General features: G+C 41.9%; 1 protein-coding gene across 1 annotated transcript in view; it reads left to right on the top strand.

The window, feature by feature from the left end:
* The window catches only part of ME1 (malic enzyme 1), a 426,557-nt gene that overhangs the window by 97,520 nt on the left and 314,492 nt on the right, over positions 1 to 14,545 (top strand). Inside the window, exon 2 of the mRNA XM_040428702.1 lies at positions 8,955 to 9,088. Coding sequence (XP_040284636.1) covers positions 8,955 to 9,088 — 134 coding nt within the window. The remainder of the gene's footprint in view (positions 1 to 8,954; positions 9,089 to 14,545) is intronic.

Raw genomic sequence — 14,545 nt, 5'->3', positions numbered from 1 at the left:
AGAGTGATGCAGAGGAAGCCTTTTCTCCGCCCACAGCACAAAAAGTGCCGCTTGAGGTGGGCTAAAGCACATTTGGACAAGCCAGCTCCTTTTTGGAATAAGGTGCTGTGGACTGATGAAACTAAAATTCTGTTATTTGGCCATAACAAGGGGCGTTATGCATGGAGGAAAAAGAACACAGCATTCCAAGTAAAACACCTGCTACCTACAGTGAAATATGGTGGTGGTTCCATCATGCTGTGGGGCTGTGTGGCCAGTGCAGGGACTGGGAATCTTGTCCAAGTTGAGGGACGCATGGATTCTACTCAGTATTAGCAGATTCTGGAGACCAATGTCCAGGAATCAGTGACAAAGCTGAAGCTGCGCCGGGGCTGGATCTTTCAACAAGACAACGACCCTAAACACTGCTCAAAATCCACTAAGGCATTTATGCAGAGGAACAAGTACAACGTTCTGGGATGGCCATCTCAGTCCCCAGACTTGAATATAATTGAAAATCTGTGGTGTGACTTAAAGAGAGCTGTCCATGCTCGGAAGCCATCAATCCTGAATGAACTAAAGATGTTTTGTAAAGAGGAATGGTCCAAAATACCTTCAACCAGAATCCAGACTCTCATTGGAACCTACATGAAGCGTTTAGAGGCTGTAATTTCTGCAAAAGGAGGATCTACTAAATATTGATTTCATTTCTTTTTTGTGGTGCCCAAATTTATGCACCTGCCTAATTTTGTTTAAACAATTATAGCACACTTTCTGTAAATCCAATAAACTTCATTTCACTTCTCAAATATCACTGTGTGTGTCTCCTATATCATATATTTAACTGACATTTTTTATCGTAACAACCAACGATTTATACAGGAAAATCATGACGATTAACAAGGTTGCCCAAACTTTCGCATCCCACTGTATATTTTTTGCCGTTTAGCGGTGCAGTTACATGTTCTAAAGCCCTTTTTGGCATGTATTAGTGGCAAAAAAAATATATTATTTGCCGTTAAGCGGTGTAGCTACAGTATACGTTCTAAAGCCTTTTGTGGAGTGTATAAGTGGAAAAAAGTAAGGGCCTATTTGCCGTTCAACGGTGCAGTTATATGTTCTAAAGCCCTTTTTGGCGTATATTAGTGGCACAAAAAAAAGTATTTGCCGTTTTATGGTGAAGTGAGAAAATTAAAGGCCCTGTTTGGTGTGTATTAGTGGCAAAAAAATATATATTTGCCATTCAGTGGTGCAGTTATATGTTCTAAAGCCCTTTTTGGCATGTGGAATTAGTGGGAAAAAAAGGGCTTATTAGCCGTTGTGTGGTGAAGTGAAAAAATTACAGACTTTTTTGGGGTGTTTTAATTTCCTTTTTATTTATTTATCTGATCTAACAGTATGTCAGACAGAGAAGTGCCAGGCCCTCCACACAGGGGTGGCAGAGGCCTAAATGTTTCTGGGGCAGGCACAGGTCACAGAGGAGTAAGGGGGTGTGGCAGCAGGAGTCGCAGCGAGAGGCCTGAGCTCCCGGTGTCATCTAGCGGTCGTGTCTTGACCAGCAACCCAGGGGTTCTTGAATGTTTTTATAGACACAACCCTTAGTTGGCATGGCCCAGGAGCAGGCCGTGTGCCCTCACCTGTCCTCAACCTGCCTTTGTCCTTTTCTGTTCCCTTAGCCAGAGAAGTATTGCTGTGTGCTCAGCTCCACTATATAGCGAGGACGAGCTACTAGAGGACAGTCAGCAGCTACTGGCCAGCCAAGATGTGGAGGAGACATCCGCCGCTTCCTCCGGTAGATGGACAATTTGTGATGAGGAGAGTGGCGTGGGAGCTGGTGTTGCCAGTGTTCAGGCTCCTGACCCAGAGACCGTTGAGGAGGACATCAGTGACGTGCAGACAGTACTCGATGATGATGAGGTAGCTGATTGCACTTGGGAGCCGGGTGAATTAGGGGCTTCATCATCATCGTGAGAAGAGGGTGGCAGCTTGCCCATGAGTCAGCGGCGGAGCCAGCAAGTCGCTAGAGTGGCCGGGAGTCAGCAGGGTGGCAGCAGTGGGAGGTCGGGAGCCAAACGTGCCCGGGGTAGACTACCCGCTTCGCAGGAGCCTACCTGCCCGGAAACTAGGGGTGCAGGGGTTCATGGAAACAGCGACAGTAGCAGTCAGTCAGTGCGCAGTGCGGAGTCTTGGGGGTAAAATCAAGTACTCGGCATGTGGCAGTTTTTTTGTTAAGCCGCCGGAGGTGAACATGGCCATTTGTAGAATCTGTGGACAGAAGGTGAAGCATGGCAGCGTCACTAGAAAGTGCCATGGGAGAACCGTGGCTCTGATGTGGTGGTCCAGCCTGCCGCAGCAACCACTGCATCACCCAGTAGTTTCTAGTCACAGCAAGACCTCAGCATACGTCTTATCAGCGGCTTTTGTGGGTGCACGTCCCCTTTCAGACCCCTTCCACCCGAGGTGTATATAAATAACTTGTATCAGTAGTTTGGAGACAGCACACCAAGGACAGCATATAGCTTCAATTCAATATTTATTTTACCAGTGGTACAATCTCATAGTAACATTTATTGCTTATTGTGACGTTTCGGGCTCAATTTGGTGCCCTTTATCAAGCTATAAATGTAAACACAAGGAATATATCAATACAGATATAAAAAAATAATATTAATCATGATGTGCAATATTTTATCCATAGTATTTTTCATTTAATTACAATGTACAATATTTGATATAAGGAAAAAGAAAAAAAGAAAAAACATTGTATGTCTGTGTGGGTAACACGGGCTACAAGGTAAGTGCGATGAAAATACATGATTAAGTGAATATTAAACGGAAAATTAAAATGACATGATTGGAAGACATGACCGTATATAGTGAGTACCATGATTACAGGAAACAACTTCAGATACAATCTAAAGGTGGACAAACAAGTAACCAAAGAGAATAGTATCAACTGGCCCGCATGCATCTGAAGTTGTTAGGCCTCTTTCACACTTGCGTTGTTGGGATCCGGCATGCACTTCCGTTGCCGGAGGTGCCTGCCGGATCCGGAAAAACGCAAGTGTACTGAAAGCATTTGAAGACGGAACCGTCTTCCAAATGCTTTCAGTGTTACTATGGCACCCAGGACGCTATTAAGGTCCTGGTTGCCATAGTAGTAGTGGGGAGCGGGGGAGCGGTATACTTACAGTCCGTGCGGCTCCCGGGGCGCTCCAGAATGACGTCAGAGCGCCCCATGCGCATGGATGACGTGATCCATGCGATCACGTGATCCATGCGCTTGGGGCGCCCTGACGTCACTCTGGAGCGCCCGGGGAGCCGCACGGACGGTAAGTACACTGCTCCCCCGCTCCCCACTACACTTACCATGGCTGTCAGGACTTTAGCGTCCCGGCAGCCATGGTAACCACTCTGAAAAAGCTAAATGTCGGCTCCGGCAATGCGCCGAAACGACGTTTAGCTTAAGGCCGGATCCGGATCAATGCCTTCCAATGGGCATTAATTCCGGATCCGGCCTTGCGGCAAGTGTTCCGGATTTTTGGCCGGAGCAAAAAGCGCAGCATGCTGCGGTATTTTCTCCGGCCAACAAACGTTCCGTACCGGAACTGAAGACATCCTGATGCATCCTGAACGGATTACTCTCCATTCAGAATGCATTAGGATAATCCTGATCAGGATTCTTCCGGCATAGAGCCCCGACGACGGAACTCTATGCCGGAAGACAAGAACGCAGGTGTGAAAGAGCCCTTACCTGTAATCATGGTACTCACTATATACGGTCATGACACACAGAGGACCCAGACACACCATAGCAGTATGCAGTGGAGATGGAGGCAGGGAGTCCCTCCGAGTCACTTGTACAAATGGCCCGATGCATGCTTACTTGCTTGCGTAGTGACAGCCGAATTGTCACCATTCGGCAGAGGGATGACTTCTGGCTCTTCACCTTGTTGGACCCTCGCTACCGGTCCAAAATGGGGGCCTTTTTTACACCTTCTGAGAGGGAGGACAAACTGAACTACTATAGAGACATCCTATGTCATTTGGCCGCTGCCTATCTGCGCCATCGTCCATCCTCTCGCAGTTCTGCCCGGGGGGCCCTCTGCGCTCACGTTCCTCTGCCATGGCTGCTGTGGCATGGTGGGGGGGGTAGGAGCAGTTCCAGCTCCATCAGCAGCAACTTGAGTCTAGAATCTCTGATGAGCAGCTTTCTTCACTGTGGTTTCCTAATGCTGCTGCTACCTCCACACTGTCATTGTGCCACCCTGTGGCCTCCTCTTGATGCTGCTGCCACCTGCACACTGTCATTGTGCCACCCTGTGGCCTCCTCCTGATGCTGCTGCTGCTGCCACCAGCTCCACACTCTGTCATTGTGCCACTCTGTGGCCTCCTGATGCTGCTTCCACCTCACCACTATGTCATAGGGCCACTCTGTGGACGTCTCATGCTGTTCCCACCCTCCCCATTTCTCGACTGGGCCACTATTTTGCCTTTTGTCCTGGCTGACATAATTCTTTATTTGACCCTTCTTCTGATCTGTCAGAAGGAAGGAACAATGAGACTCACAACGGATCCTGTCTGTGTAGCAGCTGTAAGGCCTGTATGGTCCCATCAGAATTGGCTTATGATTTGGTAGCCATAAGCAGGAATGGGTACAAAACACAGAAGACATGCAAATATTCCATTCACGTGTCATCTCTGTTTTCGATCCACTCCTGTTTTTTTTGGTTTTAGCAATACTGATGGATTACTGACCAAATGCTGACCGAGTGAAGGTGGATGGTCCACAGACAAGATCCGTTTTTTGAGGGTTATTGTTCTGACGGATCAGAGGAAGTGCAAAATAATCAGTGATGTCAACACAAACTTACTGCTGACACCCTCTCCACTTTGTCGGTGTGGGGGGGCTCTAATTGTCTAAGCGTATAATTGAACAGGTTCTGTAGACATCTATGTGGAATCAGCTGCCGACGGTGTAAACGGAGTGTGCTTCTTCTTTACACTAACATCGACCTGTAAGGCTGAGTTCATAATTGAGTTATTTGGTCAGTTTTGGCCCCATAACTGCTCAAATAAGTGAAGTGTACAGTGATTCTAAAAGCGACACCTGTCATCTGCATGTCATACTGACTCACAGTATTGTTTCACTACCACAGCAGACTCCCTATGCGTCTTACTGCAAGGCACAGTGTTCTACACCACTATAAAGGCTCTTTGCAGCCACGAAATAGCAGTTTTTAACACAATTCACCACAAATAAATTTGGATCGAACCAAATTTTTTCGAAAAACTAATCGAACCGGCCGAGTCAAATTTTTGAGGAATTCACTCATCTCTATTGATGGCCTATTTTGAGAATACGCCATCAGTATTCTGAAAGTAGAAAACCTTTTTAATAACTGTAGTGTTATCATTTCTTCAAAAATAACACATCTCTAGGCCGTAGGTTTCAACAAAATTCACCTATTCTGGTTTTCATCTGATTCAATGTACAAATATGAATTTTCCCATATAGGTGTATACAAGTGAAAGTAGGAAACCGCAAACGTTGAAAACCTAGGAAATATAACATTTAATTGTTAGGGTAGAGGACCTACAGGAAGGCAGCTCAAATGATATAATAGAAAAATTTCTATTATATATTTTTTAAAGTTTTGTGCTATCTATCTATCTATCTATCTATCTATCTATCTATCTATCTATCTATCTATCTATCTAATCAGTAATAACCTGTATGATAAGGCAGAAAAAACAATAGCCTTCTGTGGTATAAGTGGTAACCCGTATTTGCAGATAATATTAATTACTAATGTCTGTATAGTGCTGTATCTAACTGGCACTATATTCTTCTCTGGGTTACATTTTACATATTCATTTTAATGCATTGTTCTTAATGGAGTTGTAATCATGCTTTTAGCATTCTGAAGTACGCATCATATATGTACTTATTGATGCTCTGGGATACACTATGCGCTCTTGGTTACTTTTATATAATATTTTTTCTATGTAAGAACTGTATTTTGGCCAGTAATTTCCTCCAGGGTAAATAAGTATCAGTTACTGTAATATAGAAGAATGGGTAACTTGTTTCCCAGATTGAATAGAATAGTATTTGAAACTATGCTTCTCTGTTTCCCAGGCAGCTGATGCAAAGTTCTTCATCAAATATCAAATATAGAAATTTGAAGCTGTCTACTGTATAAAAAAAAATGCTATTTTATACTACTGCACATACTAGAGTACAATGAAAGAGATTATATCTGTGTAAAAGGTTATGGAGATAAATTGCCTTCCCCGCCACCCAGCTCCTCTAATTTACATAGATGAATAAGTAACATTTATCCCTCTTGTCCCATGTGGCACACCGTTCCCAGCATGACTGACTAATGAACAGGTGCTCATTCATACCCTGTGTCCATTCTCCTACGCACTTCACGTTCTTGCTACTTATCAGAAAGATGATCTGGGGGAGGAAATGATTTTGACAAACAATACTGTAAGGGCCATAAGCCCCAGCAGAGATGCAGCTTTTTTACCAACAGGCCCTCAGAAACCAACTTTTATTATCATTTAAAAATTCATATTTAGTGACTGAAAGGGAACCTATCATCAACTTTATGCTGACTGTACTGAGGCAGTATAAAGTAGTGACATAAATGCAGATTTCAGCGGTGTGTCACACATCAGCTAAAAGTAAGTGATTGCCAAAAACCAACATCACAATCATTGCAGACTGGGCCTGGAAAAGAGTCCCGGCACCTGAGAAGAGTCCTGGTTATTCATGATCTCCTGCTCTCCTGCCCACCTGCTGATGATTAACAGGCTTCTACCTAGTTTCCTCCCATTCCCTCTAAAAGAGAACTGCCAATCATCAGCAGAGGGACGGGGAGAGCAGGAGATTATGAATAACCAGGACTCTTCTCAGGTAGATTTGACTCTTTTCAAGGCCTGGCTGCAATGATTACTTTTAGCTGATGTGTGACACACCGCTGAAATTTGCATTTATGTCACTACTTTATACTTCCCTCAGTACGGTCAGCATAACGTTGATGACAGGTTCCCTTTTAAAACATAATGGGACAGATTTACTAATCCACATGTTGTCTAGACCTGTCTATCAAAGTGAGACAATGTGTGTGGGCTGTGGCTAATAATCAGGACAGTAGTCCGAAAACTAGCCTTTATTTATTATAAATACATATGCTTGAAGCACTGAATCATATGTCAAATGCACCAATTAAAGGGGCTGTCCCATTAAAAATATTCAACAGTTTTCAAACTAGCACCTGGATCTAAACACTTTTGTAATTTCATGTAAATAAAAATATTGCATAGACACTAAGGTATTTAATAAAATCTATCTGTATAGCGCTACCTGCTCTTTGTTCTTTTTCTTATTTCTTTGTCCTGCTCACTGAGAAGGCCGCACATGCTCAGTTTCATCCTTCAACTGCCTCCTGAGCTGTGATAGGGACAGCATGGACACGCCCCCTGAGCTGCAGCAGAAAAGACACGCCCCCTGAGCTGTCAGCTTGATATAAATCTAGAAGTGCAATGAATGGGGAGATCTCTGGATCCATGTGAGGTACAAGGCTGGTTCTAGCTTTGTTAGAAAGAGATTATGTATTATATGATGTCTGATTTTCATTTTTTACGTTAGTCATGGGATAACCCCTATAATATAAGCACACATACATCATGGCAAATGTTTTAATCTTATAGATGGCCTAAACTTAGGCAGACTAGACCTGCATCAGATTTATCACAGTGGCTCAGGCTCGATGATAAATTTGGTGCACGGCAAGACAATTTTATCTAACTCTATACCAACTATTGGTTGGCTTATTTTGAGACCAAATTTTACTCCAAAATTGTGGAGTGCTTTTGGTGCAAAATGTTGCATATTAGGGCACACCGCTTCCCCTGAAGACCATGTGTCCTTTCCATGAAGATATATCCCTTTTGTTGGACTTGGTGCAGGTAATTTCTCAAAGCCTCGGGGCTCCAAATTGTGCCAAACTGCCCATATTTTGGTACAAATTTACGGCAAAATCAATTTTGAAACAGGTAAGATTAGTCCCCTTGCTATAATGGAGTAGCATTATGTCATAACCACTACTGAAGAAGTCAAATGTAATCATCAGCCCAATAGGTTTAAAGAGACACTTTCATCATGCTATTGAAAATTAAATACAACATAATGCCCTTCTGTAGCCTTCAGCACAAATGATAAGACGTCCTCTATAGTGTAGATAGGTAATCTGTAGTCCGTTTACTGCTGCTGTGAGGGAAAATGCTATCTGAAGGGGAATCGTGCTTGTCAGTGTAATGTGTGATGCTCTAATTGAGTCACTCAATACTATCTTCTCTGGTTGCAGAGATGATCTGAGAAAGTTTAATAAGACTGTTTGCTGTGCTAAAAGTCCAAACAAAGAGATTAAAGGGGTTGTCCAGTTTCCTATATTAATGACCTATCCTCAGGAGAGGTCATCAACATCAGATTGTTGGGAGTCCGCCCACATTCATCTGGAAAAAAATAAATACTTCTTTCTGTTCTCCGTATAAAATTGGAGGCACATTGAGGTACAACATTGAACTATAACGGACTATAGCGGTCTCTCAGGCCTTTCCCAATCATGTTTTTCACATGGACAACCCCTTAAAAGCTTACACTTATTATTGTCTTGCTAATGTATTGCCTAAAGGGGTTGTCCACTCCTTTAATTCAATGAGAGCAGTGCTGCAGTAACCAGCACCATCCACTGGAAAACAGACGGAGCTGTTCTCTTGCGCACTACCGGCAGAACAGAAGGGGTGTGGAATGTCGACTACTGCAAATCAAATAGGTCATCACTTCACTTGTAAAGGAGTGGACAAGCCCATGAAAAAATGTTGCTGAATATTTTCTCTAATATCATTTATCTGAATCTAAGATTCACCTTATTTCTATTATTTCTATCTTCTGTTATTAGGGTATGGCTTTCTCTCTTGAGGAGAGGTTGCAGCTGGGCATTCATGGACTTCTACCTCCTTGCTTTCTCAGTCAAGACGTTCAGGTTTTAAGAGTGCTTCAAAACTATGAAAGACAGAAATGTGACCTTGACAGGTAAGAACAATAGTTGGACTTCAGTTTGCAACAATAGATTTACTGATATCACATGGAGTTTCTTCCAGGTTACACTAAAGCAAGGAATACACCTTAAGATTCTTTGAAACAAAGACACACAATTGTTTACAGAAATGAGGGTATTAATGGTGAGATAATTGCTTTTTTACAATCATTGTAATCCAAGGATTTCTTTACCCAAATTCCCCCCAACAGGTTTATTTCAAACTTGTTCTCTTCAAAAGTTTTTTTTTACTACAATTTAATAGCTTGTTAACTGAATCATGAAAGGTTCTGCAACTTTCTAATGCACTTTCTGTTTTAGTTCCTCAACACTTTCAAGATCTCTGTTTGCTCATAGGTATGAAGCTCTAGTCAAACCAAATTTACCCATACAATTGGCAGTATAGGTCAAGAAAAAAGTATCCAGAGTATATTGGATAGGAGAGGTTGAACTGCCATTTTTTTTCTAGAGGAGTAATAATACTCCTCTTAGCATTTATGAGGAGTATTTTAAGCCAATGAGGAGTACGAAATAAGACACTGGGCAGTTATATATTTTTTTTGGCCATAACTTTTAAATTTTTCTGTCGATTCAGACACTGGGCAGTTATATATTTTTTTGGGGCTTAACTTTTTTATTTTTCTGTCGATTCAGCCATATGAGGGCTTGTTTTTTTGTGGGGTGAACTGTACTTTTTAGTGACATCATCTTGGGGGACATATAACTTATTTAAACCAAGAAGAAAGTGGGTTACCTTTAAAATAGGTTTGTACCCTTCTCATTTAAATTGCATTTGCACTTATTCACCTATGGGCATTTTATGTATTATTAAAAGTTATGTTTTAAAGGTAACCCACTTTCTTCTTGGTTTATGTGATGTAATTATTAGGGTACCTCAATAGATATCAAAGAATACCATTAATCTGAAAGGTTCTTGACATATAACTTATTGACTTTTATTACACTTTTTGGCATGATGATAGAGAAAAAAGCAGTTCTGCTACTGCTTTTCGCACTTTAAATTTACAGCGTTCACTGTGTGACACTACTAGCGTGTTACTGTTATTCTATTGGTCATTACGGTTACGATGATACCAAATATGTGTCGTTTTATCTGTTTTTTTTCTACTTTTACACAATAATAGCATGTCTCGTTACGTCGGCACATTCCAAGAGCTAGGAGTCTTTATTTTTATTATTTTTAGCAGATCTCAAAGTATGAGATCTTGTTTTCTGGGGAAGCAAAATGTAGATTTCATTGGGACGATTTTGGGGGGTTCATGGAACTTCTCTTTTACGTTTTTGTTAATAGGTTGTTTAAAATAATGTTATCTTTATTATATGGGTTCTGGCAAACACAATGTGGTGTGTGTGTGTGTGTGTGTGTGTGTGTGTGTGTGTGTGTGTTTTTAACACTTTAACACAATAAAAACACTATTTATTATATTTTTTAATAAACTTAATTATCTATTTTATAACTATTTTTTAGTCCTTCTAGGACAGTGTTCCCCAACTCCGGTCCTCACGGCCCACCTGCCGGTCATGATTTAAGAATATCTCATAGAATGAATAACTGTGGTAAGTCCTGATCACCTGCTCAACACTGAGGAAATCCTGAAAACATGACTGGTAGCTGGGCCATAAGGACTGGAGTTGAAGAATACTGCTCTAGGAGATGTTACTTGTATAATGCAGTGGTAGTCTCGCATATCCCAAAAGAGATGGCAGTGCAGCACACTGCAGGTGATATAACGCTGTCATGAAAATCCAAAAATCAGTATACAGTCAGGTCCATAAATATTGGGACATCGATACAATTCTAAATTCTTTGGCTTTATACACCACCACAATGGATTTGAAATGAAACTAACAAGATGCGCTTTAACTGCAGACTGTCAGCTTTAATTTAAGGGTATTTACATCCAAATCAGGGGAACGGTGTAGGAATTACAACAGTTTGCATATGTGCCTCCCACTTATTAAGGGACCAAAAGTAATGGGACTGAATAATAATCATAAATCAAAGTTTCACTTTTTAATACTTGGTTGCAAAACCTTTGCAGTCAATTACAGCCTGAAGTCTGGAACGCATAGACATCACTAGACGCTGGGTTTCATCCCTGGTGATGCTCTGCCAGGCCTCTACTTGAAACTGTCTTCAGTTCCTGCTTGTTCTTGGGGCATTTTCCCTTCAGTTTTGTATTCAGCAAGTGAAATGCATGCTCAATCGGATTCAGGTCCGGTGATTGACTTGGCCATTGTATAACATTCCACTTCTTTCCCTTAAAAAACTCTTTGGTTGCTTTTGCAGTATGCTTTGGGTCATTGTCCATCTGCACTGTGAAGCGCCGTCCAATGAGTTCTGAAGCATTTGGCTGAATATGAGCAGATAATATTGCCTGAAACACTTCAGAATTCATCCTGCTGCTTTTGTCAGCAGTCACATCATCAATAAATACAAGAGAACCACTTCCATTGGCAGCCATACATGCCCACGCCATGACACTACCACCACCATGCTTCACTGATGAGTTGGTATGCTTAGGATCATGAGCAGTTCCTTTCCTTCTCCATACTCTTCTCTTCCCATCACTCTGGTACAAGTTGATCTTGGTCTCATCTGTCCATATGATGTTGTTCCAGAACTGTGAAGGCTCTTTTAGATGTCGTTTGGCAAACTCTAATATGGCTTTCTGTTTTTGAGGCTCACCAATGGTTTACATCTTGTGGTGAACCCTCTGTATTCACTCTGGTGAAGTCTTCTCTTGATTGTTGACTTTGACACATATACACCTTCCTCCTGGAGAGTGTTCTTGATCTGGCCAACTCTTATGAAGGGTGTTTTCTTCACCAGGGAAAGAATTCTTCAGTCATCCACCACAGTTGTTTTCCGTGGTCTTCCGGGTCTTTTGGTGTTGCTGAGCTCACCGGTGCGTTCCTTCTTTTTAAGAATGTTCCAAACAGTTGTTTTGGCCACGCCTAATGTTTTTGCTATCTCTCTGATGGGTTTTTGTTTTTTCAGCCTAATGATGACTTGCTTCACTGATAGTGACAGCTCTTTGGATCTAATCTTGAGAGTTGACAGCAACAGATTCCAAATGCAAATAGCACACTTGAAATGAACACTTGACCTTTTATCTGCTCATTTGTAATTGGGATAATGAGGGAATAACACACACCTGGCCATGGAAGAGCTGAGAAGCCAATTGTCCCATTACTTTTGGTCTCTCAACAAGTGGGAGGCACATATGCAAACTGTTGTAATTCCTACACCGTTCACCTGATTTGGATGTAAATACCCTCAAATTAAAGCTGACAGTCTGCAGTTAAAGCACATCTTGTTTGTTTCATTTCAAATCCATTGTGGTGGTGTTTAGAACCAAAAATGACAGAATTGTGTCAGTGTCCCAATATTTATGGACCTGACTGTATATTTTTCATTTATCACAAAACTGTATGATCGGTGACTGGATCTACATAGGAGACCATTCAATATCTTTTTCTGTAAGGACGAAACTATTATGTAATGTAACATATAATACATAACATTCAGTGTCTGCATGGCATGCATAGCTGAGGGCTTGCTGGGCTTTGTAGTGCATTTAAGGCTACAGGTTGCTTCTTTAACATTAGCTTATGGTATGATGCAAACATAAAGCATCACCCACCTCATGCAGTAACAGTGACAACCCTATGACAGCAGCCAGGGCCCACTCAGCACACAGGGTCATGCACTGCAGGTAGTCACCAGCCCAGAGTAATGGACAAGTATACAGCAAGCCTCACTAAGGCTACTTTCATACTAGCGTTTTTACTGGATCCGGCAGGGTTCAGCAAAAACGCTTCCGTTACTGATAATACAACCATCTGCATCTGTTATGAATGGATCCGGTTGTATTATCTTTAACATTGCCAAGACGGATCAGTCATTAACTCCATTAAAAGTCAAAGGAGGACGGATCCATTTTCTTTTGTGGCAGATTGTGTCAGAGAAAACGGATCCGTCCCCATTGACTTGCATTGGGGGTTATGCCAGATCCGTCTTGCTCCGCATCCCAGGACGAAAAGCAAACTACAACATGTTGCGGTTTGCTCTCCGGTATGGGAACGCAACTAAACGGAGCGGAATGCATTTTGGAGCATTCTGTTCTGTTTAGTTCAGTTTTGTCCACATTGACAATGAATGGGGACAGAACTGAAGCGTTTTTTTTTCCGGTATTGAGCCCCTATGACGGATCTCAATACCGGAAAACGAAAACACTAGTGTGAAAGTAGCCTAACCTGAAAACACTACACTTCCCGGCGGTGCTAAGTCCCGCCCCCAATCCATTTTTAGCCAATCAGCATATTTCTTACCAGTAACCAATCAGCAGGCCTGTTATGGCTGCTGTCACATGAGAGAAGTGCTGAGATTGGCTGAGAGCATCTGCCTGAGGGATTGTCAATGTACACATACTGGTATGAGAATTCCATCTCAGTTCCTGCTGCCTCCACCTGGATTAATGATGCGGGCGGCAGGGACTGAACAAACATGCTGTGATGATACAATATTCCAGAAGAAAGTCTAATGTGTAGAGGCACGCAAGAAACTTTTTAAGAGAGTAAAATTGCCTGTACAGGCGTCTATGGTCTGGTGGTTGCCATGTAAATATTCATATCTCAAGCATCTGTCTAAGGCCCCATTCAATCGACTGTATTTTTGCTCTGTTGCAATGGGTCCGCAAAAAAAAAGGATGCAGCACGGGCGTCACACGGACATCATGGTCGTATGGTCGTATGAATGCAACCTAAGACAAGATTAAACTGAAAGCTTTGTTGAAGTCTCTCTGCATGTATATAATGTATAAATAGTTGTTGTCCTCATAGAAGGTATGACTGTGTATCCATGTGCGTTAAGATGTCCTTTATTGCATGCTATCGTGTCCTTTACTTACATTTGTGAGTGGCATCATGCACAGCCGCCAGCAGACTTTTATGAGCTAGTAAAGCATTTCCTGATGCAGTAATGCAATCAACATCTGCACTGTAAGGACCAATAAATTAACAGCAACATGATGAGGGCTCCAGTCTCCGTCGCAGTTTTTAGTTTCTTTAAAATAAATTACTCCAAGTTTTATGAGTAATTTATTATTGGCAGATAAAATTTCTTAATAAATACACTGTAGCACATTTAAGGGTGGGTTCACATCATGTTTTATGCCTCCGTTTGACGTACATGTTAGAAAAAAAAAAGGATACAAAAATGCAGTGCACCACATTCTTGTATCCTGCACAGTCCAGTAAAAAATATATATATATTTTTTTACAATGGAACTCTATGGTGAATGGATACCACTGTATGGCATCAGTCTGAGGTATCCGTTTAACGTATACATTTTTTGCATACATTAAACGGAGAGGAAAAAAGTGATGTGAACCCACCCTAATATTTTCTGTATTTTTGCAATACATTT

Source organism: Bufo bufo, chromosome 4, assembly GCF_905171765.1.
Source record: "Bufo bufo chromosome 4, aBufBuf1.1, whole genome shotgun sequence".
NCBI classification, from domain to species: domain Eukaryota; kingdom Metazoa; phylum Chordata; class Amphibia; order Anura; family Bufonidae; genus Bufo; species Bufo bufo.
The sequence above is the reverse complement of the archived record's forward strand: the minus strand, read 5'-3'. Positions and strand labels throughout refer to the sequence as shown.